The sequence below is a fragment of the Entelurus aequoreus genome, linkage group LG05, assembly GCF_033978785.1.
Source record: "Entelurus aequoreus isolate RoL-2023_Sb linkage group LG05, RoL_Eaeq_v1.1, whole genome shotgun sequence".
Taxonomy (NCBI): domain Eukaryota; kingdom Metazoa; phylum Chordata; class Actinopteri; order Syngnathiformes; family Syngnathidae; genus Entelurus; species Entelurus aequoreus.
In genome coordinates, this window is record NC_084735.1 from 74,673,272 (window position 1) to 74,699,233 (window position 25,962).

The following is a 25,962-nucleotide window of genomic DNA, read 5'->3' on the forward strand; positions in this document are numbered from 1 at the left end:
TTTAACAGAACACTTGTGTTTGACAATTGTCTCTATTTCTTACAAAGACTATAAAAATGGGACCCATTGTCTCCCTGCTTGGCACTCAGCATCAAGGGTTGGAATTGGGGGTTAAATCACCAAATGATTCCCGGGCGCGGCCACCGCTGTTGCTCACTGCTCCCATGTGGGGATGGGTCAAATGCTGAGTATAATTTCACCGCACCTAGTGTGTGTGTGTGTGACAATCATTGGCATTTTAACTTTTAACTTTAAAAAGTTTATGTAAAAAAAATGTTTTACCGGCCCGAATAAAATGATGGGTGTTTACGGCCGTCACTGACTTGGTTTCGTCAACACGTACCCGCAGGAAGCACATGCAAACGTACAAAAAGCAGTCCTCGATAAGCAATGGACAATTTGCAATCATGTTGTTGTTATGATGGAATATACATTCAATGGCAGCTAACGCTAACTATCCAAATTGCTATTATTAGCTGACAACACCTAAAGCTAATGCGCATGCATGTGTTACGTACGTAATGACGTCATTACATAGACGAAGCCGTGAGAGCACGGGATACATACTGTGTAAAATACATAGAAAGTTGGCGCCCTCTAAGCATGTATGTAAATGTTGCAAACAGCCCCTTTAAATGTTCAATAATTAGTTTTTGTTTTTCAAACAATCAACATTCAAACATTTCAGTTCAGTTCAAGGTTCAGTTTATTTCGAACATGCATACGATACAATGTAACTCATCACATATTTCCAGTTGTGTCATTACAGCACGCCCGAAAAGGAGTAGGAAGAAGCTGAGCGTATTTAATCCTACCCCTTTTTATACCATAGCAATTTTATCCTATTTCCTTGTTCTCTGTAACATAGATAGATAGATAGATAGTACTTTATTGATTCCTTCAGGAGAGTCCCTCATAACAGTGAACCAATAAATAATAAACACATAAAATACCATAGTAAGTAAACAAATATTAAATACATAAATAATCTTTGTCTCAATAATAATGAAAAAAGGGTTCAAGATATTCATCATAATTCTTGTTCTGTGTACTTTGTGAACACTTGTAGTTTGAACAGTCTCTTAAACTGAATCATATTGGCGCTTTGTTTGATTTATTTGGTTAATCCATTCCATAATTTAATTCCACATACAGATATGCTAAAGGTTTTAAGTGTTGTACGTACATACAAATGTTTCAAATTAGATTTTTCCCTTAGGTTATTTTCCTCCTCTTTTGTTGAGAAGAATTGTTGTACATTCTTGGGTAGCAGGTTATAGTTTGCTTTGTACGTAATTTTAGCTGTTTGCAAATGCACCAAATCGTTGAATTTCAATATTTTTGATTCAATAAATAAATAGTTTGTATGTTCTCTATATCCAACATTATGTATTATTCGAATGGATCTTTTTTGTAACACCGTTAGTGAATGAAACACACATTTGTAGTTGTTTCCCCATATTTCTGCACAAAAACTCAGATATGGTAACACTAGTGGTCCAGAACATGTTTTCAACAGACACAAAAGTACCCAAAATTGGTATCGTATTGATTCACAGGTACTTAACTGGATATTGGTATTGTATCGGTTCAGATGTGAAAGGTAGCCATCCCTATGCATGACAAAGCTTCGGACTTTTGTATGATTTTAGCAGCATTTAAATTGGAGCAAACTCAGAACCCTTCAACTGGCCTCCTGACGTTACATTTACACTGCATTATATTCTGTAAATGCTGGCTCTCCGATACTCATCATAAAGCAACGATGCGGGCTATTCAATCTGAAATTGTGCCACTGTGCTTCTTAGACCGAATCGCCCAGAACAGGAAAGCCATTGTCTGCCCGATGATCGATGTCATCGACCACGACAACTTCGGCTATGAGACGCAGGCGGGCGACGCCATGCGTGGCGCCTTCGACTGGGAAATGTACTACAAACGCATCCCCATCCCCCAGGAGCTGACAAAGGGCGACCCCAGCGAGCCCTTCGAGTGAGTTGCACTTAATTATTGACTTTATTCATGCCTTAGGTTTGCGCTATGGTATTGCCGTTATGTGTCATGCATGTATGACATCTGCACATACTGCACGGCATTTCTGGTGTTTATACTCTACTTAGGTACAATAGGGCCTTCATTGTGGTGTTTTATATATGGTGCTCCTGATGATCATTTTTAATTCATTATTATTCTTTGAGTTTATTTAATTTATTTTTCAGTATCAAATTTTTTAAGTCGGTCAAAACATTTTTATAATTTAAATAAGGATGTATTTTTATTTATGTATTTAATTTATTTAATTTATTTAATTTATTTAATTTATTTGTTTATTTATTTATTTATTTATTTATTTATTTATTTATTTTTTTATTTTTTTAATTTTTTAAAGCAAATTGCTGCACTTCAAATATTTTTTGTTACATACTAAAAAACAATGTTACACAAACGAGTTATTCTTAACCGATGTTTTTTTCGTCTTTGTTTTCTTTCATTTTAATAAGGATATAATATTATGCAGAGGTCTACTTTCAACGGTTTTATAGAACACATTTATAGATAGTGTGTTCTTCTTCCTACGGTGGCGTAACAAAAAATAATTGAGAAGCCCTGCCTTAATCGAGCAATATTGTTGTCTAAAACACGGCATTTGTCAATATAAACAAGTGTCAAATGTTTTTTGGTTGAATATTACCTACACATACAATGTCTCCAAGGCAGAAGCGTACTAGAAAGTATCCAGTAACAAACGTGTCCGCATCATTCAATTTACTGCGTCGTGAGTTTATTTTAACAAATTATTGTGGCCACAAGATGTCGCCCCAAAATTTACCACTCTACTTGAACTTAAAGACATCCTTTATGTATTCCAAACGGTTGATTACAGGGCAGTGTTTTCTCACATTGTAACCACCTACAATTGTTTTGTGTTTGAGTAATTTCACTTTATCGAGCCTTTTTGACATTCCACACTACAAAATGTGTGCATCTCTATAATTTGAAACAATGTATTTATGTGTACTGTATATATTGTATATGGAGAATGATAAGATTCGGAAACGATACATTTTAAAATGTAATGATTCTATGTGGTAGAATTTGATGCAGTATGATGGCTATTTTACTTATTTTACATCATAAATGATCCTATGCCATTTCTATAAATGTGGAAGGGCCCCCATCAAAATAACTCCATTGAGGTTTTATATACATAATGTAAGAATATATGTAATGTAATAACGGGCACATTTTTCATAACATAAAATAGTTTTCGTATTTAATCATTTTAAGCATACGCGACACATAAATTTCAAAAACGCATCACAAAGTTTGCTTCTTTTTTTTTCCTTTATCACTGATTATTACTCACTGCAGACTTTATGAGAGCCAACTAACATAATAAAACATAACTTACTGTATAAAGTCCGCTGTCATTAGGATGCTGAGTGCTGGGATGCTCCTATATTCCCATTTGGATGAAAAATGTCTCATAATCCTCGCAAAGAAATGGGGTAGGGGGGGTGGCAAGCATCTCTTTGCGTCATCGTCGCCAGGTTCGGGTCCTAAATGGCTGTCAAAGTGTCCCAGCCTGTCGGAATACCTACTCAGACTTCTTCTGTCCAGGTGAGATGTATGATTTATGATCTACAATAAACTTACAGGAAGCAAGAAAGTGAGAATTTCCCCTGGGGAATTAATAAAGTACTTCAGAGAAAGCAGCTAATGTAAACATCGACAGGCAAGTTAGTGATCACGGCGCCGCTATAAATAGTTTGTCTGTGTTAGCGCTTATTATAACAATATCACTAATACTTGGTTAATATTCAAATCACAAAATGTAAATTGAGGTTTTTGATTGGTTATTTATCGGATTTTATGGGCGAATTAGAGGAGATCCCATTAGCTCCGCTGTAAACGGACTTTCATTTAGTTGTATTTAATATTTAGAATGCATTAAAAAAAAAAAAATCCTTCCGTCGTCATGGATTTAATTTGTAAACAAAAGGCAAAATTCCCCAAAAAGTGCAGTTCCCTTTTGAAGAACTTTGTAAATACCTTCTCACAATGAAAACCTATTCAGTTTTCACTATTGCCAGAAACTGACTTATTTTACAGCTCTGGCACGCACTCGTCGGTAAAATGCTGTCGACTTGGCATCTTGTACTGAGGCTTCAACGTATTTATCATGTCCCTCATTCTCCAAAACACTGCAATCTCAAGTACTTAACAATAAAACAGACTCCGGAAATTGTCATTTCCTCGGCTGTAGTTGTCACTTGAAAGAAGCCTTGAATATCCGTGCCTTTGTCCTGTCCGTCTGCGGTCTCTCCATGTCTCCTACCAGGTGCAAACTAAGATTGACACCCCTCTACTTCAGTGCTGTTTAACAGTCTTTGCATGTTGCAACAGCTGCATCAAATGTACCCTTACTTTTTAAACAATCCAAATCCTTCTAAACACGGGACTTATTTGTGTTAGCGTCGCACATTTTCTCTTGCCATCGTTCTCCACTTGTTTGTTTACGTTATTGTGACAAGTCTTGCGAGGCGCGAAAGCTTCATGGAAAAGCGAGAGAGGCACGTATACATACAGAGCGCGAGACCCAGAGCACACTGCGAAGGATGCCGCCACCCATTGAGACACAACTCCTGAGAGAGGTAAAGAGAGCACTATGCTGAGCAGATGAGACTTCGTGCAGTTGCAGATTGTTAAACCGATTCATAATTTTGTAATCGGGGCATGGTAAGGTTTATTTTACATTTTTCAAATTTACTGATGCACTCATACCGTTTCAATCAATGTAGGTCGTTATTGTCATTGCACAAGTACAACGAAACTTTGTTTTTTAGCACAAACCCGTTCAAGATTAGACAAACAAACAGTGTACGGGGTTACAGAACAGGAACGCTGATGGGTCGCCACGAGGCGCCCCGTAAAAGATGGGGAAAAGGTCAACGCTGGGGAAGGATGAGTAAAAAAATACAATCTAGACTGGGCTCCTAAGGGGGCCCAGTTTGGAGTTGGGAACAAAACCTCCATAGCAAAGCACATATACTTATTACAACGTACATCTCGAGACTAGCAACAGAGGGGAGGGAGTGGGGACCACGGTGGCAGGCTGCAACTCTTCGGGCGCTGCCCATCCGTCCATCACCCCTAAGGGATTCGCGTCAAGGACGTTGGATTGGGGTTGGGGTATGTGTGTGTGGCGTATATTTTCTGTGGATGCATGTGTGCACTGCAAAAAGTCAGTGTTCAAAAACAAGAAAAAAAAATACAAAAATTAGGGGTGTCTGCCAATAAAACAAGAAAATTCGGCTCGTACAAGACTTTCCAAAACAAGTAAAACTAGAGCACAATTTTGAGTTTTGGGGTTCGGTTTTTTTTTTTAGATCGCATTTTCCACCAGTCCTGATGTGTGTGAAAAGTTTGGTGAGTTTTGAAGTATTTTAAGGGGGTCAAATTACAGCTCAAAGAGGAAAAAATGAGTGTTTTTTAGTACAATTTTGTCTTGAAGGGGAAATTGCCAACTTCCTGTTGGTTTTTGCCCGAGGATGTTAAATTATGAAATGTAGGTCTAAGTCAGACCTACATAGAGGTTTTTGTTTCATGTCTCTACGACCTTCCTAGTGGGAGTTACAGGCAGTTTGTTTTTGTTTTTTCCTAGGGGGCGCTAGAGCGCAATTTTGATTTTTGGGGTTTGTTTTTTTTATTAGATGGCAATTTTCGCAGGTCCTGATATGTGTGTCAAATTTGGTGAGTTTTGAAGCATGTTAAGTGGGTCAAATTAGAGTTTTTTGTGGCGGCGGAATAATAATAATAATAAACCTCACAATAACAATAGTGTCCTTTGTCCATGTACAAAGGACTCCCTGTGGGAGTCCTTTATACAGGGTACATGCGGACCCTAATTAGCTAACCTCAATGAACCCAAAAATACCTTAAAATAAGTATATTCTCACTAATAACAAGTGTACTTTTCTTGGTGGAAAAAAAGAGACCTTTTTGCTCAATATGTTGAAAAATATTCTTAAATTAAGTAAATGCTAGTGCAATTATCTTGACATAATCATATGCGCTCTGCATCATGATTTTTTTTTTCATGCTTGAAGTAAGAAATTATTACTTTAAAAAAGTAGTCTTATACTTGTGAGTGTTAATGACACAGCTTTGCATCAGTTGATATTCTAGTTTCAAGCATGTTTTACTCAATATAGGTCATCAAATCTCAGCTACAAGATGTAATATCTTACTGAGATCATTTAGGACCAAAACCCTTCAAACAAGTAAAGCACTCTATCATAAAATCTGCTTAGTGAGAAGAATTATCTTATCAGACAGAAAATAAGCAAATATCACCCTTATTTGAGATATTTAATCTTACTTAGATTTCAGTTTTTGCAGTGTGTGTGTAAGCCTGCCCCGTGTCTCTGTTCCGCGGCCTTGGTGTCGTGCAGTCGCTAGTCAGTCCAAAGTCAACAACAACAAGTGTGTGTCCATGGGAGACAAGAAGGGAGTTTGTTGTGTTTTTGCCTTAAAATTCGGAATTCTTAAAACCGGTTTCTGATTCATATCGATTATTTAAAATGAGGTCTTGCCGAAATGGCCAATCAATAAAATCACTTGATATTTTCACAAAAAAATAGATCTATGGATTTATTTCCCTACTTTTAAAAGAAACCAATAGCGGGAGTTTGTTTCTTCGTTTTTAAGGTCTCATTCAACCTCGTAGAGAGATGCATTACCCCCACTTGGCTGTATGCTTCGGTTTCAGATGCTGGAATGAGTTTTTTTGTGACGTTGCCTTTTTTTTTTAAAACAAACTTTGCTGCGTGCTGTCACTTGTGATTTGCGCCTATTGCCGCCAATCCAAACCACTGACAACACTTTTATTTTCTTTGGAACGAACGTCTTGCTCTCGTTCAGGTTAGCAGTAGCCATGTTTTGCAGAGTGTGTAAAACTCCGCTAAGTCTTAACTTTCTGATATTGAAAATCTAAGCATGGAATTTATAAATTCAAATGACAAGATCTTCTCGACGAGAAGCACATGTTTGGGGGAGCTTGCCTGTCCTGACAGGACATTTGCTGCCGGATATATGAGGAACTCTTGAGTTGGGAGATACCGTATTTTTCGGACTATAAGTCGCAGTTTTTTTCATAGTTTGGCCTGGGGTGCGACTTATACTCAGGAGCGACTTATGTGTGAAATTATTAAAACCTTACCGTAAAATATCAAGTAATATTATTTAGATCAGGGGTCACCAACGCGATGCCCGCGGGCACCAGGTAGCCCGTAAGGACCAGATGAGTAGCCCGCTGGCCTGTTCTAAAAATAGCTCAAATAGCAGCACTTACCAGTGAGCTGCCTTTATTTTTTTTAAATTTTATTTATTTACTAGCAAGCTGGTCTCGCTTTGCTCGACATTTTTAATTCTAAGAGAGACAAAACTCAAATAGAATTTGAAAATCCAAGAAAATATTTAAAGACTTGGTCTTCACTTGTTTAAATAAATACATGATTTTTTTTACTTTGCTTCTTATAACTTTCAGAAAGACAATTTTAGATAAAAAATACAACCTTAAAAATGATTTTAGGATTTTTAAACACATATACCTTTTTACCTTTTAAATTCCTTCCTTTTCTTTCCTGACAATTTAAATCAATGTTCAAGTATTTTTTCTTTTATTGTAAAGAATAATAAATACATTTTATTTTAATTCTTCATTTTAGCTTCTGTTTTTTCGACGAAGAATGTCTGTGAAATATTTCTTCAAACTTATTATGATTAAAATTCAAAAAAAATATTCTGGCAAATCTAGAAAATCTGTAGAATCAAATTTAAATCTTATTTCAAAGTCTTTTGAATTTCTTTTAAAATTTTTGTTCTGGAAAATCTAGAAGAAATAATGATTAGTCTTTGTTAGAAATATGCTTCGTCCAATTTGTTATATATTCTAACAAAGTGTAGATTGGAGTTTAACCTATTTAAAACATGTCATCAAACTTCTAAAATTAATCTTAATCAGGAAAAATTACTAATGATGTTCCATAAATTCTTTTTTTAATTTTTTCAAAAAGATTTGAATGAGCTAGTTTTACTCTTCTTTTTTTCGGTTGAATTTTGAATTTTAAAGAGTCGAAATTGAAGATAAACTATGTTTCAAAATTTAATTTTCATTTTTTTTCGTGTTTTCTCCTCTTTTAAACCGTTCAATTAAGTGTAAATATCATTAATTATTAATAATAACATAGAGTTAAAGGTAAATTGAGCAAATTGGCTATTTCTGGCAATTTATTTAAGTGTGTATCAAACTGGTAGCCCTTCGCATTAATCACTACCCAAGAAGTAGCTCTTGCTTTCAAAAAGGTTGGTGACCCCTGATTTAGATCATTCACATAAGAGACTAGACGTATAAGATTTCATGGGATTTAACGATTAGGAGTGACAGATTGTTTGGTAAACGTATAGCATGTTCTATATGTTATAGTTATTTGAATGACTCTTACCATAATATGTTACGTTAACATACCAGGTAAGTTCTCAGTTGGTTATTAATGCGTCATATAACTAGGGCTGCAACTAACGATTAATTTGATAATCGATTAATCTGTCGATTGTTACTTCGATTAATCGATTAATAATCGGATAAAAGAGACAAACTACATTTCTATCCTTTCCAGTATTTTATTGAAAAAAAACAGCATGCTGGCACCATACTTATTTTGATTATTGTTTCTCAGCTGTTTGTACATGTTGCAGTTTATAACTAAAGGTTTATTTTAAAAAAAATATATATATATATATATTTTTTTTTTTTTTTAAAGCCTCTGCGCATGCGCATAGCATAGATCCAACGAATCGATGACTAAATTAATCGGCAACTATTTTTATAATCGATTTTAATCGATTTAATCGATTAGTTGTTGCAGCCCTACATATAACGTACACTTATTCAGCCTGTTGTTCACTATTCTTTATTTATTTTAAATTGCCTTTTAAATGTCTATTCTTGGTGTTGGGTTTTATCAAATAAATTTCCCCAAAAATGCGACTTATATATGTTTTTTTCCTTCTTTATTATGCATTTTCGGCCGGTGCGACTTTTCTCCGGAGCTACTTATACTCCGAAAAATATGGTATCTCTCTAGTTGGAGCTATGATAACAGGGCATCTGCTGGTTGGATTGAGCATTGCTCTGGTCAGTCGACAAAATCGGAAGACGATAACAGCTGTTCAAGAAGCCCAAAGGAATGGAATGGGCAGACCTCTGGACACTTAGACTTTGAGGATTGGATAAGATCTCAAAGAAGCTTTCCGCACTGCAAGGCGGAATTAGAATGAATTTGAGAGCCAGAATGGACAACTGGGGGACACAAAACTGTTGGAATGTTTTTGATCGCCCAGCCAATATCAATCCTTATCTGCAATTTGACTCCCTCTGCATTGGCCTGAACAAGGCTGTCCTGTAAACACCCCAGTAAGACAAGTGCAGCGAAAGATGCTCTGTATTCTTCCTCTTCTTCAAGAACTTATAGACAATTCATACACCCATGGACTATGACACAGATCCGCTTGCGGTATGATGGTTTATCGGATCAATAACGGTATTAGCCAATATTCCAGGGTCCGATAAACTTAGAACTTTAGAGGTATAGTTTGTTCTTGACACTGTACAACCTCCAATGTTCAGGCTTTGTTCTGGGGTTTGCAGTTTTCTTTTTAGTTTTACGTCATCATTTTAGCATGGCTTATCTTCTTTTTACACTTGTATGCCAATTAAGAATGTTCAAAAGGGTTTATACGGTCTTGAAAAACCTGGGAAAGTCATTACATTTTCAAATACAACTTCTAAACCATGGAAACGTTTTTTACCGGGTGCTCCGGGTCCCTCCGGATGAGAGTCTGAGAGCGCTAAAATCAAGCTAAAATCCTGAGCTGTTAACTGGTTGTGTAGCGCAAGGGTTCTTAACCTTTTTGACTTTGGGGCCCAACTTTCTCACTACAGAGGGCCCCGGGGCCCACTCAAATATTGATACTAAATTAGTCATCTTACTCTGGGTTTTAATGACAGTCAATAATTATATCTAACCTACTTACAGTTTACAACCTTCTCACATGATATGAAAGCATGTGTAACCACAAAGATTATTAATCAAGGATTAGGTCAGGCTGATTACAAAAATAAGTACTAATCAAATATACTGCAAAGAAGGGACTCATAAAAAACTGTTGAAGAACACGCTTCCATACATGTACGCAGTGCTAAATCAATAATAAATAATGATATATATGTTTTTTTAATAAACTGTCAATAAACTTGAAGTGCAAATGAAAATACAGCCTTACCACTTCAGTCATAATTTTTGTGCTTAAGATTCTTTTCGATTATTTTAGCTCAAGTCTTTTTCTGTTTTTTTTGGGGGGGGGAAATCTTGGAAATCGTGGATATTTTAAATGTCATTAATCCAAACATAATGTGTCTTAATCTAGATTACAGGTAAATGTGCCTGTAGTGAGAACAAGTGTGCCTATGTCTGTTTTTTTTGGGCTTGTGCCACACTTTAAAGGCCTACTGAAATGAGATTTTCTTATTCAAACGGGGATAGCAGATCCATTCTATGTGTCATACTTGATCATTTCGCGATATTGCCATATTTTTGCTAAAAGGATTTAGTAGAGAACATCGACGATAAAGTTCGCAACTTTTGGTCGCTGATAAAAAAACCTTGCCTGTACCGGAAGTAGCGTGACTTCACAGGTTGTGGAGCTCCTCACATCTGCACATTTTTTACAATCATGGCCACAAGCAACGAGAGCGATTGATGAAAGATTTGTGGATGAGGAAAGTGAGAGTGAAGGACTAGAGGGCAGTGGAAGCGATTCAGATAGGGAAGATGCTGTGAGAGGCGGGTGGGACCTGATATTCAGCTGGGAATGACTAAAACAGTAAATAAACACAAGACATATATATACTCTATTAGCCACAACACAACCAGGCTTATATTTAATATGCCACAAATTAATCCCACATAACAAACACCTCCCCCCTCCCGTCCATATAACCCGCCAATACAAATCAAACACCCGCACAACACACTCAATCCCACAGCCCAAAGTACCGTTCACCTCCCCAAAGTTCCTACAGCACATATATTTCCCCAAAGTTACGTACGTGACATGCACATAGCGGCACGCACGTACGGGCAAGCGATCAAATGTTTGGAAGCCGCAGCTGCGTACTCACGATAGCACGTATCCAACTCAAAGTCCTCCTGGTAAGAGTCTATGTTGTCCCAGTTCTCCACAGGCCAATGGTAAAGCTTGACTGTCATCGTTCGGGAATGTAAACAATGAAACACCGGCTACGACGTAGCCGCTACGTGTTTGTGTTGCTGCAGCCGGCCGCTAATACCCCGCTTCCCACCTACAGCTTTCTTCTTTGCTATCTCCATTGTTCATTAAACAAATTGCAAAAGATTCACCAACACAGATGTCCAGAATACTGTGGAATTTTGCGATGAAAACAGACGACTTAATAGCTGGCCACATTGGTGTCCCAAAATGTCCGCTACAATCCGTGACGTGACGCGCAAACGTCATCATACCGAGACGTTTTCAGCAGGATATTTCGCGGGAAATTTAAAATTGCACTTTACTAATCTAACCCGGCCGTATTGGCATGTGTTGCAATGTTAAGATTTCATCATTGATATATAAACTATCAGACTGCGTGGTCGGTAGTAGTGGGTTTCAGTAGGCCTTTAAACAATGTACCGGTAGTATTTTTTTTTTTTTCGGTGGTAAAATAATTCATTTTGTAAATGGAAACTCAATAAAATAAAAAAAATCAATCATTTCCGTTGGACTTTTTGAATCGGGACAAAAGTCATTGTGTTTGAAGGAAAGAGTTTTAAATCGGCCTTCCGCGAATGTTCTTATGCAGTGTTTGAATTAATTGGAAACGGCCAAGTTGATATTTTCCATTTTGGACATTTGACATTGAGGAGGGGCTGTCTCGACCTGAGAGAAAGAGGTGATGAGACAGTAACACGAGGAAAAAAATACCATGCGTGCACACACACACACACGCACCCACACACACCCACACACACAATGGATTTTGTTTCCACTGTGTCAATGTCAATCAGAATGAAAATGAAAATCTTTGCTACTCAAATTGGATTTGTGCTGATGAAGGTCATCTCGTCGGGCAAGAAGAGGAGACTAATTCAAAAAATGAGAATTGATTCCGACCGTTATGCAGCTCATTTTTCCTTTCTTTTCTATTTTTCTACATATCTTTTCGTTTTTCTTATCTGCAAGTTCCACGAGGCGATGATACCTACTGTATTTCCCCCCGCAGGGGAACGCAGAACACTGGGAAATGTGCGATTAATCCCTTTAAGTTTCCCCAGCAACTGCTTGGTTTAAGCTTTTTTCAGCTGCACAAAACAACTTTCTGACTTTAAAAGAATTCAGTTAAAGCCTTAAAGATCCACTCATGCAAACTTTCTTGCGTCATGTTCTATGGAATTTTCTATAGCTTTTCTAGCACAATGAAGAAATCAGAACTAAAATGTATCCCTTTTTTTGTGTTTTATCTCACTGCACCATGAGGCGAGTATACTTAATTCTTTTTTTTTTGCCTTGGAACACCAAACACTGCGAATCGGTGTTGTGATTGCTCTACTTCAGGTATTTTAAGCTGTGTACTGTCTTTGAAAACATTACTGTTAAAGGTTCTAGATTACTCTGACACGCCTGGTCCATTTTTGCCGGGGGCTCCAAACCGAGGTCCCTTTCGGATGAGAGTCTGAGAGCGCTAAAATCGAGCTAAAATCCTTAGCTGTTATCTGGTTGTCCAGCGCAGGGGTTCTTAACTTTTTTTGACCTTTGGGCCCAACTTTTCCACTACAGAGGGGCCCAGGGGCCACTCAAATATTGACACTAAATTTGTAATCGTACTCTTGGTTTTAATGATAGTCAATAATTATATCTAACCTACTTACAGTTTACAACCTTCTCACATGATATGCAAAAGAAGGGACTCTAGGGTTTCCCACACATTCATTTATTTGTGGCGGCCCGCCACGAAAGAATTACGTCCGCCACAAATTTAAAAAAAAAATTTTTAAATAAAAAAGGTTTTGTTTTTTTTTGTTTGTTTTTTTTTGTCCTCTCCAGCTTCTCAGGCAAATCATATAGTTGATGTAGATGCCCATATCGGCTGTTCAGATTTACTTTACAAAAGAGAAGTGTAGGATACTTCTCTTGTTGCCTTATTTGTATTTGACTTTATTAAATGTATTTATATTAGAAACACAACATGTGTATATAACAAAGGGTGCAAAGTCTGCAGGCAGTAGGAAACACATGGTTAAGTGTAGGGAGTAAAACTGATGGCAGTCGAAAGTTCAAGATTTTTGGAGCTCTTTGTTCAGTGGATCAGATGTTTGATGAAGCTCTGTGTCTGTCTATCACCACTACTGTTTTCTGTTTATTTGTTACTGACTGTGGCAGGACACCTCTGCCTCTGTTTCACTTTATGTTGCTGGTAAATAATATGGTTGTAGTAGTAGGCGAAAGTTAAATTATTTAGTATGCACTAATTAAAGGGGCAGAGCTTTGAGACATTTTAGCTTTTATATTTTATAAGATATATTTTTTGTAAGAACCACAATTAATAAATATATTTCAGTGAATAACTTATTGTTCAAATCTGTATATAAATATGTACATAAAGTGTTGTAATTATATTGTAAAATGGATGGATGGACGGATGGATGGACGTTTAAAACAAAACTGTTATTATTAATTAGTAAGTATGCATTTTTTGAGCCTTTTTAGAGAAAATCAAATCATTGTAGTAAATTATGCAAATTACTCAATGATGTCATGGTGACCACGCCCATAGCCACGCCCCCACCGCCACAGGTATCTTGGCAGTTTATGGGAAACACTGGACTCATAAAAACTGTTGAAGAATACGCTTCCATACATTTACGCAGTGCTAAATCAATAACAAATAATGATATACCGTATTTTTCGGACTACAGTGCGCACCGGATTAAAAGGCGCACTGCCGATGAGCGGGTCTATTCAGGTCTTTTTTCATACAAAAGGCGCACCGGATTATAAATCGCATTAAAGGGGTCATATTATGATTTTTTTCAAAATTTAAAATGCTATCTTGTGGTCTCCATAACATGTAATGGTGGTTCTTTTTTGTCAAAATGTTGCATAGATTATGTTTTACAGATCATCTTCAATTAGCTTTCTGAGCGTCTCTTCAGGTTGCGCCGTTTTGTGGACGGTTTTACCTATGTGGCTCACCTTTGACAGGGTCTTCTCCCCGTCATCTTTGCTGTAGCGGTGTAGCGTGCAAGGACGGGTGTGAAAGAAGTGTCAAAAGATGAAGCTAACTGTTTTAATGACATTCAGACTTTACTTAAATTAATAGCAGAGCAGCATCTTCTCATCCGTGGCTCCGTTATGCAACATAAACGCCGGAAATGTGTCCGTGAAAAACCGTCCGACCGGAACCCTCTAATAACTAAAGTTCCGTGGGTGAATTCTGTAAACCCACTACAGTTTTTAGCGCTTTGATAGCTAGTCTACATAAGGGTAAAGAAAACCCACCCCAGTGGGACGTCGATGTGAATGACTATGAGAAACCTTGGAGAGGACCGGAAGCAATGGATGTCGAGTGGGTCTGACATAATATTGTGAAAGTCCAGTCCATAGTGGATCTAACATATTAGTGAAAGTCCAGTCCATATTGGGGCCTGCAAGAAACCATCCCGAGCGGAGACGGGTCAGCAGCGCAGAGATGTAGATGTAGATGCTTCTACTTAGGTAGCATCTCTAACTGTTACCGGGAGGGCATTCCATAGTACTGGAGCCCGAATAGAAAACGCTCTATAGCCCGCAGACTTTTTTTGGGCTTTGGGAATCACCAATAAGCCGGAGTTCTTTGAACGCAGATTTCTTATGGTGTGGTAACATCCTTGTTTCTGTTATTTTAAGATGTTTGCTTGAGGTAAGTTAAGTTGTCTGTTAAAACTAGAGTGACACAATGGTTTGATTAAGACGACAAACACTGTGTAGGTTTAGCGACCTTAAATACTTTTTTTTTTTTTTTTTTTAAAAGGAGAACTTTATAAAATCGCTTTGTCTCGCTGGGAATCAAACACACAAATATGAAATGTGAAATAGATGGACATCCAGCACATTTGAGCAAGCACTTTTATTACATCTTGCAATACTATAGAAATTGATTTCCTTTAGAGAAGTAAGTGTACAGCTTGTGTAATATATAGATTAACGAGCAACACCCAGTCTTTGTTGCATCAATAGCTGGCAACACACGTAAATTGTATCATTGGTGGGTTATAACGATTGTCTAGCACTGCTCTAATCCTCTTGGGCATGGAACTCACCAGCATTGACAGAGAGAAAGAGAGAGAGAGAGAGAGAGAGAAGATTTGAGCCTTGAACTGATTATTTTTTCGAACACATCAGAGGACGTCTGTGCTGCTAGTCTACTGGTTTCGAGCACATTTTTAAGCCTACAGTGATCAAAAGTAGACCAATTCCTGCTTATAAATCCTTCAAAAGACCAATAAATGTAAAACCAAATGTTCACCGTCTTGCAGGTCTCCAGTGATGGCGGGAGGGCTGTTTGCTGTAGACAGACGCTGGTTCTGGGAGCTCGGCGGGTATGACACAGGTCTGGAGATCTGGGGAGGAGAACAGTATGAGATCTCCTTTAAGGTAAAGAAGCAATGGTAATAATGGTTTAGTGTGTCACACGTTTACACTTGCACAATTCAACACGTCTGAAAAGGAGTAGGACGAAGCACAGCTCGTTTAATTCTACCCCATCGTCCCTTATCATCAATTACTGTTCGTTCACTTCCTCTTTTGATGGTATTCTTGTTACCACTTCCTTATAGAGGGAGGATAAACGTGTGTAATTGTAAAGTTAATACATTTATAAATAGTTGATTTATATAGGCTAGTAAGGTAAAGTTTTGTACCTGACAAGTTTCGGCTATCTTGCTTCTGCAGCCTTCCTCAGAGGTGTCACGTGATGTTAGTGTGACGTCATCTGTGACGTGTTATATGTGTTATATATATAAGTTTTGTACCTTGTCAGGTACAAAACTTTACCTTACTAGCCTATATAAATCAACTATTTATAAATACACATTAGTAGGCTAAATGAACCTCTTTAACATAAAGTTAATACAGTTTGAAGATAGCTTAGTCACTACTGACGGGTATATGATGCCTCAGTGAGTGTGTGTACCACTCACTGGCTGTACTGACACTGCACTAAAACTGTATTGTTCATAAAGGCGCCATCTGCTGGATTTTAAAAGGCGCTACATTTGACCTAATAAAATGAATACCGTATTTTCTGGACTATAGACACACCGGGCTATAAGCCACACCCACTAAATTTTAAAAGGAAAAAAATATTTTTCCATATATTAGCCGCACCAGACAATATGCCGCATATATATACGTTGTGAAATGAGTTATTTACTCCGTATGTTTTAATGTTTATTTACATACCTTAATAGTGTCCAAACGGTGTCTCTAACACGGCAGTAAAACGGCTGATCAAACAAAACAAAAGTCATCGTCGTGCGGCAGAAGCTAGCCAATCAGCGAAACAGACTCAATAATTCTAAGGTGACGTCTTGGTGAGTTTACTGAAACATTACAAAAATGATGCCGTTGTAAGTTAATAAAACTAACACAGACACTCGTTAGCATATTAGCTAATGCTAACGGCGCTAGCATCATTACATGACGATAGCACTTAAAAATATGCATGAAAACACTCCTGCGGAATACATCACACATGGGACGGTTTGATAAGTAAGAATTGTTTTAGTTATATTGTAAAACGTACAAACTAATGAAGAATCCACACAAGTAGGAACGCTATGGACTCAGGTGGAGGGTGGGGGGGGGGGCACTGCAGCACCTGCAGTGAGCAAATTCGTCCAAAAGATGGCGCCATAGCACAAACAATAAAACACCCTGTCCGTGTTTTTGCTTGTTTTTTTTAATAAAATTATTTTTATAATGGCCGTCAGCAAAGAAAAATCCCTACATTAGCCGCGCTGTCTTGTAATCCGCAGGGTTCAAAGCGTGGGAAAAAAGTAGCGGCTTATAGTTTGGAATTTGCTGTGGTTATTAGCAAATGATTATATCGTTTTAAACAAATAGCTGTGTAGAAAGAAAACTTGCTACTCTGATCATATTCACCAAAAAGTAAACAGGAAAAAGAGAATGGTTACCTTATTTGGTGCTGTAAGATCAAAATCATGCCAGACAACGGATATTTTATTTATGCTTCAGTATCGTTTGACTCATCACTATTAGTCGGTTGTAAATTTAAATACAAATAAACAGAAACATTTTGTAGTACAGGATATGGTACAGGAGTAAACACTGGCAATTATTGTATCATTCCATTTTTTGTGTGTGTTTCATTCACATTAGAATAAATAATGAATTAAAATGAGTATAAACGTATATTATCTGCCCCCTGTAATAGATACAAACAAATTATGTTATAAGATATATTATAGGTAAACCTTGCACAAACAATATAATGAATAGATAATATATAATCAATGATCGATTATAGCTTACTAAACGATAAAATAATAAGTGATACATTTAGGATAAACAACTAGACACTGTAGTTCTCATATCATTGATCCTGATTTTATAATTCAATTAAATAAAAGTGACAAATCCAGGATACATGATATCAGACACCCCGGTTCTTGTATCATTGATTTTATTTAAAGAGTTAATTTTTAGTATTGTTGTTTTTCATAGTTTCATAGCCATAGTTCTTGTGTTATTTATTTTACACGATGAGTTACTGTTGTTATACTCAAATAAAATCAGTGTTGAATTCAGGATTAATTATATCAGATACCATGTTTTTTTTGTATAATTTATTTGGAATTAATGAATGACTTTTTTTTTTTTTTATAATAAAATAAAAAAATCAGTGCTGAATTCAGAATAAACGATATCAGACACTTTGGTTCTCATATCATTAATCACAAATCCATCACTTGTTATTTTGAAATTAAATACAATAAATTAGTGATGAATTTATGATAAATGATGACAAACACTGTGGTTATCATAACATATTTTATGATCTAATACGGTTTTGTTATACAAAAGCTTGTTGATTTTTTTTTGATTTTTTTATTTATTTATTTATTTTTTTTTAGAAAAAGGGTAGGAAATGTATAGACTATGAATAGACTAAATGTGTGTATTTTTAATAATAATAATAAAATTTGCTTTATTGTCTCAGAGGAGAAATTTGTCTTGGACATCAAGACAGCGTTTTACATACATACAGTCGCGATCAAAAGTTTACATGACTTTATTATGAGTCTACTGAAAATGTGACCAAATCTGCTGGGTCAAAAGTATACATACAGCAATGTTAATATTTGGTTACATGTCCCTTGGCAAGTTTCACTGCAATAAGGCACTTTTGATAGCCATCCACAAGCTTCTGGTTGAATTTTTGACCACTCCTCTTGACAAAATTGGTGCAATTCAGCTAAATTTGTTGGTTTTCTGACATGGACTTGTTTCTTCAGCATTGTCCACACGTTCTGTCAAAAATCCAACCAAAAGCTTGCCAGAAGCTTGTGGATGGCTACCGAAAGCGCCTTGTTGCAGTGAAACTTGCCAAGGGACATGGAACCAAATATTAACATTGCTGTATGTATACTTTTGACACAGCAGATTTGGTCACATTTTCAGTAGACTCATAATAAATTCATAAAAGAACCAAACTTCATGAATGTTTTTTGTGACCAACAAGTATGTGCTCCAATCACCCTATCACAAAAAAATAAGAGTTGTAGAAATTATTGGAAACTCAAGACAGCCATGACATTATGTTCTTTACAAGTGTATGTCAACTTTTGACCACGACTGTACATACACTACCGTTCAAAAGTTTGGGGTCACATTGAAATGTCCTTATTTTTGAAGGAAAAGCACTGTACTTTTCAATGAAGATAACTTTAAACTAGTCTTAACTTTAATGAAATACACTCTATACATTGCTAATGTGGTAAATGACTATTCTAGCTGCAAATGTCTGGTTTTTGGTGCAATATCTACATAGGTGTATAGAGGCCCATTTCCAGCAACTATCACTCCAGTGTTCTAATGGTACAATGTGTTTGCTCATTGGCTCAGAAGGCTAATTGATGATTAAAAAAACCCTTGTGCAATCATGTTCACACATCTGAAAACAGTTTAGCTCATTACAGAAGCTACAAAACTGACCTTCCTTTGAGCAGATTGAGTTTCTGGAGCATCACATTTGTGGGGTCAATTAAACGCTGAAAATGGCCAGAAAAAGAGAACTTTCAGCTGAAATTCGACAGTCTATTCTTGTTCTTAGAAATGAAGGCTATTCCACAAAATTGTTTGGGTGACCCCAAACTTTTGAACGGTAGTGTACATACATACATACATACATACATACTGTACATACAGTTAAACCGACAATACAGTGACGACTGTGAACAGTGCGCAGGTATATAAGTTAGTTATGAGATCACACATTACACTCCCCCCATATTGCACACCTCCCGTATTGCACTATCCCAATGTTGCACTCCTTATTATTGCATCCGGTTATTACAGTAGTTTTCTGTTGTTAAGTGCTTTGATTGCCGGTGGGAAAAAGGAAAATCTATACCTGTTGAGTTTGTATGTTGTTGTTTTGAACCATTTACCATTTGGCATCAACACAATTGCACTATGAAGTACTGTATGTGGTGTGGGTCACGGGTGATTTTAAGACCCTGCTTCTTCACGGTCTTGTTGAATATTTCTTGAAGGGAACAAGGGGGCTGCATGCCAATTATTTTACCAGTCTTCTTGACAAGGTTTTGAAGTTGGGTTTTGAGTTTGGCACAGATTTCCAAACCATGTGGAGATGCCATAACGGATGACAGATTCAAAGTTTGCCTTCTAAAACATATCATGATATTGCTCGCCACACCGCGGACCCTGAGCCTCCTCAGAAAGTGCAGGCGCTGGTTTATAGGGGAGCAAACAGAGTCAACTTGGTGTGCCCAAGTGAACTGGGAATCAAAACAAATACCCAAGTACTTATAGGAGGACACCTGCTCCAAGTAAATATTGTCATAATTATTGTTGTAACAACTCCACCCTTCTTGGATCTTTTCCTTACTTCTTCATCTGCAAGGATGTGCAACCTCTAGGATTTTGGCTGCAAGATTGTTCCCCATGAATATTTCAGCTCTCGATGGAGTCAAGACCGAACAAACTGGAGATTCCACATCGCTCACGCTCAAAAACGCCTTATTAGATTTGTGCTTTTGTTGGGTGTTTCAACATGAATTATTCTTTAAGCGGCGGCCACTTGGTCAGCATGCTAAGACGAAGTCCTCCTCTGAGCTGAGCGCCCTGTCACAGTAATTGAATTGTGCTTTGAAGGAGCAGCGCTTTTGTCATCTCACTTAATCAAGCACAAAGGCCAGCCTTGGGGAGTCTGATGCGATGGGACGGATGCCACGCCGCACAAAAGCAAATGTTGTCTGTCTGCTGCTGTATGATTATTTGTTGTGACGAGAAATTGAGCGTCCCCGGTGTCAAATTTGCTCCACTTTTTACTGTCTCCTTATAATAACTAATGTCTTCATGGCTAATTGTGAAGCTGCTGTGTGAACAGGAAACAAAAACACAAAATCGACAATGGCCGTTTTGGGTATAGTGGGTATGTGTGCATAAAGTCTAAGAAAATGGTGCAAGAAACGATTTGACATGTTACAGTATTTAGAACAGTGGTTCTTAACCTGGGTTCGATCGAACCCTAGGGGTTCGGTGAGTCAGGCTCAGGAGTTCGGCGGAGGTGAAAACACACCCGACTCATCGTGTAAATAAAAAATTCTCCCTATCGGCGTATTACGGATACGGCAACAGCTGACTGATTTGCAGGTGTGTAATTTGTTGTGAGTTTATGCACTGTGTTGGTTTTGTTGTTTGAACAAGGTGATGTTCATGCACGGCTCATTTTGTGCACCAGTAAAAAAAACATGGTAACACTTTAGTATGGGGAACATATTCACCATTAATTAGTTGCTTATTAACATGCAAATTAGTAACATATTGGCTCTTAACTAGTCATTATTAAGTACTTATTAGTGCCTTATTCGGCATGACCTTATTATAATCCTAACCCCCGAACCCTAACCAAATAACTCTAAATTAAGTCTTTGTTACTTAGAATATGTTCCCCATATTAAAGTGTTACAAAAAACATATAACTTTGTCTTGAATTTGAAAAAAAAAAAAAACATTTTATTTTTCACTAAAGAAGGGTTCGGTGAATGCGCATATGAAACTGGTGGGGTTCGGTACCTCCAACAAGGTTAAGAACCACTAATTTAGAATCAAGCAAAGTGACATTTTGTTATAACTACACTCTATTAATAATTATTAAAGCATTAGTAAATGCTGAATTCATCACATATTTCCGACGTGATTAGCACGCAGTTTGTAAATACATGTTTCACTCATTATTAAAAAACTCATTAGTTATGGATTATTAAACAATTAATTCATAATTTACACATTAGTATATGGTTAATAAACATTTTAAAATAGGCGTATCTATAAAGTCCATAATGGTGGCAATCAAATCTTTATAAATCAGGGGTGTCAAAGTCAAGGCCCAGATCCGGCCGGCGAATGAATTATCTATGGCCCCCGGGATGATATTTGATTAGTTTTAGAACCGGCCCGCAGGCCACAGCCACCTGCTGCTGTTTTGCACGCACCAATACTCCATCAGTGTTGGTGCTAGGAATTTTCAAAATGGGGTCCCAGGGACCCCATCAAGTCTTAAAAATGGGGTCCCAAAGTACATTTTGGGGTCCCACTTTTTTGTAACCGTTTTGAAAACAAATGATGAACGTATGCATTATCCTGTTATATCTCATATTCTATATTGTGTTTTGGAAAAAGGTTGTCATAAACGTTACTTCATTCATTTGAAAAAATAATACATAAGAAAACACATTTTTATGCATATGTAGATGTATTTACCGTATTTTTCGGAGTATAAGTCGCTCCGGAGTATAAGTCGCACCGACCGAAAATGCATAATAAAGAAGGAAAAAAACGTATTTAAGTCGCACTGGAGTATAAGTCGCATTTTTGGGGGAAATTTATTTGATAAAACCCAACACCAAAAATAGACATTTGAAAGACAATTAAAAATAAATAAAGAATAGTGAACCACAGGCTGAATAAGTGTACGTTATATGACGCATAAATAACCAACTGAGAACGTGCCTGGTATGTTAACATAACATATTATGGTAAGAGTCATTCAAATAACTATAACATATAGAACATGCTATACGTTTACCAAACAATCTGTCACTCCTAATCGCTAAATCCCATGAAATCTTATACGTCTAGTCTCTTACGTGAATGAGCTAAATAATATTATTTGATATTTTACGGTAATGTGTTAATAATTTCACACATAAGTCGCTCCTGAGTATAAGTCGCACCCGAGGCCAAACTATGAAAAAAACTGCGACTTATAGTCCGAAAAATACGTTAGTTATAAACATTCACACATTCATTCACTTTCTTCTTTCCGTCATGGATATAAACTTTACCGCTGCCGGTATTTTTTAATACATTTTTATTGTAATATTTTCAGAATGTGTTTGTTCTATTTTGGGCCAAAGTAAGACAAAGAAAACAATCTGAAGTTGTCTTTATTTTTTTTTTGTTTTAATGCCATGATTTTAATAGTCTGAGCTAAAATGAGTTTGACACCCCTGTTATAAATGATTGAGTCAGCATTTCAATGCTAAGTTACTGAACAAAAATATCAACGCGACACTTTTGTTTTTGCTCCCATTTTTCATGAGTTGAACTCAAAAGATCTAAAACTCTTTCTATTCTATGTACACTACAGACCTATTCCTCTCAAATATCAATCAATCAATCAATGTTTATTTATATAGCCCTAAATCACAAGTGTCTCAAAGGGCTGTACAAGCCACAACGACATCCTCGGTACAGAGCCCACATACGGGCAAGGAAAAACTCACCCCAGTGGGACGTCGGTGAATGACTATGAGAAACCTTGGAGAGGACCGCATATGTGGGTAACCCCCCCCCCCCCCCCTAGGGGAGACCGAAAGCAATGGATGTCAAGTGGGTATGACATAACATTGTGAAAGTCCAGTCCACAGTGGATCCAACACATCAGCGGGAGTCCAGTCCACAGCGGGGCCAACAGGAAACCATCCCGAGCGGAGACGGGTCAGCAGCGCAGAGATGTCCCCAACCGATGCACAGGCTAGTGGTCCACCCGGGGTCCCGACTCTGGACAGCCAGCACTTCATCCATGGCCACCGGACCTATGCAACTCCCCCTCGCAAGGGACAGGGGAGAAGAGGAGAGAAGAAAAGAAACGGCAGATCAACTGGTCTAAAAAAGGGGGGTCTCTTTAAAGGCTAGATTATACAAATGAGTTTTAAGATGGGACTTAAATGCTTCTACTGAGGTAACATCTCTAACTGTTACCGGGAGGGCATTCCAGAGTACTGGAGCCCGAATAGAAAACGCTCTATAGCCCGCAGACTTTTTTTTGGCTCTGGGAATCACTAATAAGCCGGAGTTCTTTGAACGCAGATTTCTTGTCGGGACATATGGTACAATACAATCGGCGAGATAGGCTGGAGCTAAACCGTGTAGTATTTTATACGTAAGTAGTAAAACCTTAAAGTCGCATCTTAAGTGCACAGGAAGCCAGTGCAGGTGAGCCAGTATAGGCGTAATATGATCAAACTTTCTTGTTTTTGTCAAAAGCCTTGCAGCCGCATTTTGTACCAACTGTAATCTTTTAATGCTAGACATAGGGAGACCCGAAAATAATACGTTACAGTAATCGAGACGAGACGTAACGAACGCATGAATAATGATCTCAAATCTGTCTAAATCTGTGTTAGTGAGCGTTTCTTCTTTGCCAAGATGCTGATTAAACAGCATGATTATTGCACAGGTGTGCCTTAGGCTGCCCACAATAAAAGGCCACTCTGAAATGTGCAGCTTTGCTTTATTTGGGGTCTGGGGCAACACATCTCCTTCCCATAGAGTTGATCAGGTTGTTGATTGTGGCCTGTGGAATGTTGGTCCACTCCTCTTCAGTGGCTGTGCCAAGTTTCTGGTTATTGGCAGGAACTGGAACACGTTGTCGTATACGCCAATCCACAGCATCCCAAACATGCTCAATGGGTGACATGTCTGGTGAGTATGCTGGTCATGCAAGAACTGGGATGTTTTCAGATGTGTACAGATCCTTGCAACATGGGGCCGTGCATTGTCATGATGCAACATGAGGTGATGTTCTCGGGTGAATGGCACAACAATGGCCCTAAGGATCTGGTCATGATATCTCTGTGCATTCAAAATGTCATCGATAAAATGCACTAGTGTTCGTTGTTGTTGTTCGCCTGCCCATACCATAACCCCACACCCCCACCATGGGCCACTCGATTCACAACGTTGACGTCAGCAAACCACTCTCCCATACGACGCCACACATGCTGTCTGCTATCTGCCCTGAACTGTGAAAACCGGGATTCATCCATGAAGAGAACACCTCTCTAACGTGCCAGACACCATCAAATGTGAGCACTTGCCCACTCATGTCAGTTACGACGACAAACTGCAGTCAGGTCAAGACCCCGGCGAGGACGACACGCATGCATAGGCGCTCCCCTGAGACAATTTTTCACAGTTTGTGCAGAAATTATTCGGTTATGCAAACCAATTGTTGCAGCAGCTGTCCGGGTGGCTGGTCTCAGACGATCATGGAGGTGCACCTGCTGGATATGGAGGTCCTGGGCTGGTGTGGTTAAAACAGCTCTGGTGGACATTCCTGCAGTCACCATGCCAACTGCACGCTGCCTCAAAATCTGTGACATCTGTGGCATTGTGCTGTGTGATAAAACTTCACATTTCACAGTGACCTTTTAATTGTGGGCAGCCTAAGGCACACCTGTGCAATAATCATAACGGAGTGGGATGGCTTATCTTGGCAAAGAAGAAGTCCCCACTAACTAATTTGAGAAGAATAGGTATTTTGTGTATACAGTAAAAGATTTAGGTCTTTGAGTTCAACTCAAGAAAAATGGGAGCAAAAACAAAAGTGTTGCGTTTATATGTTTGTTCAGTGTGTATATACGCAATTATAATATATACAGAATATAATTAATAAGTATTAAGTATGTAACACGTATTAAAATGACATTTTCTGTATTATTAGTTATTTTAAACATAGATAACTGTGTTTCTAAAATGTATACGAATGAGTATTAATAAATTCAGTACTTACAAATGCTTTGTGGTGGGTATTTATTATAAAGTGTTACATAAAACGATTATACTTGTTTCCAAATTAGTTTATATATATGTTTTATAAAATATACATATATATGTATATATATATATATATATATATATATATATATATATATATATATATATATATATATATATATATATATATATATATATATATATATATATATAAACACATATATATACAAACATAAGTATATATACTATATATATATCTATGTATGTGTGTGTATATATATATATATACATCTATATACAGTATATATATATATATATATATATATATATATATATATATATATATATATATATATATATATATATATATATATATATATATATATATATCAAATATATCTTTAATTCATAAAATATATAAATTATTATAAATATAATTTAAAAAATATTTACATTATTATTAAGTCAAATTATTATAAATGTATAAAAGGAAAGGTAAGACGTATATTCATT

General features: G+C 37.2%; 1 protein-coding gene across 1 annotated transcript in view; it reads left to right on the top strand.

Moving 5' to 3' along the window:
* LOC133651027 (polypeptide N-acetylgalactosaminyltransferase 10-like) overlaps positions 1–25,962 on the top strand; it is a 57,409-nt gene that overhangs the window by 1,288 nt on the left and 30,159 nt on the right. Inside the window, exons 2-3 of the mRNA XM_062048896.1 lie at positions 1,809–1,992; positions 15,657–15,774. Coding sequence (XP_061904880.1) covers positions 1,809–1,992; positions 15,657–15,774 — 302 coding nt within the window. The remainder of the gene's footprint in view (positions 1–1,808; positions 1,993–15,656; positions 15,775–25,962) is intronic.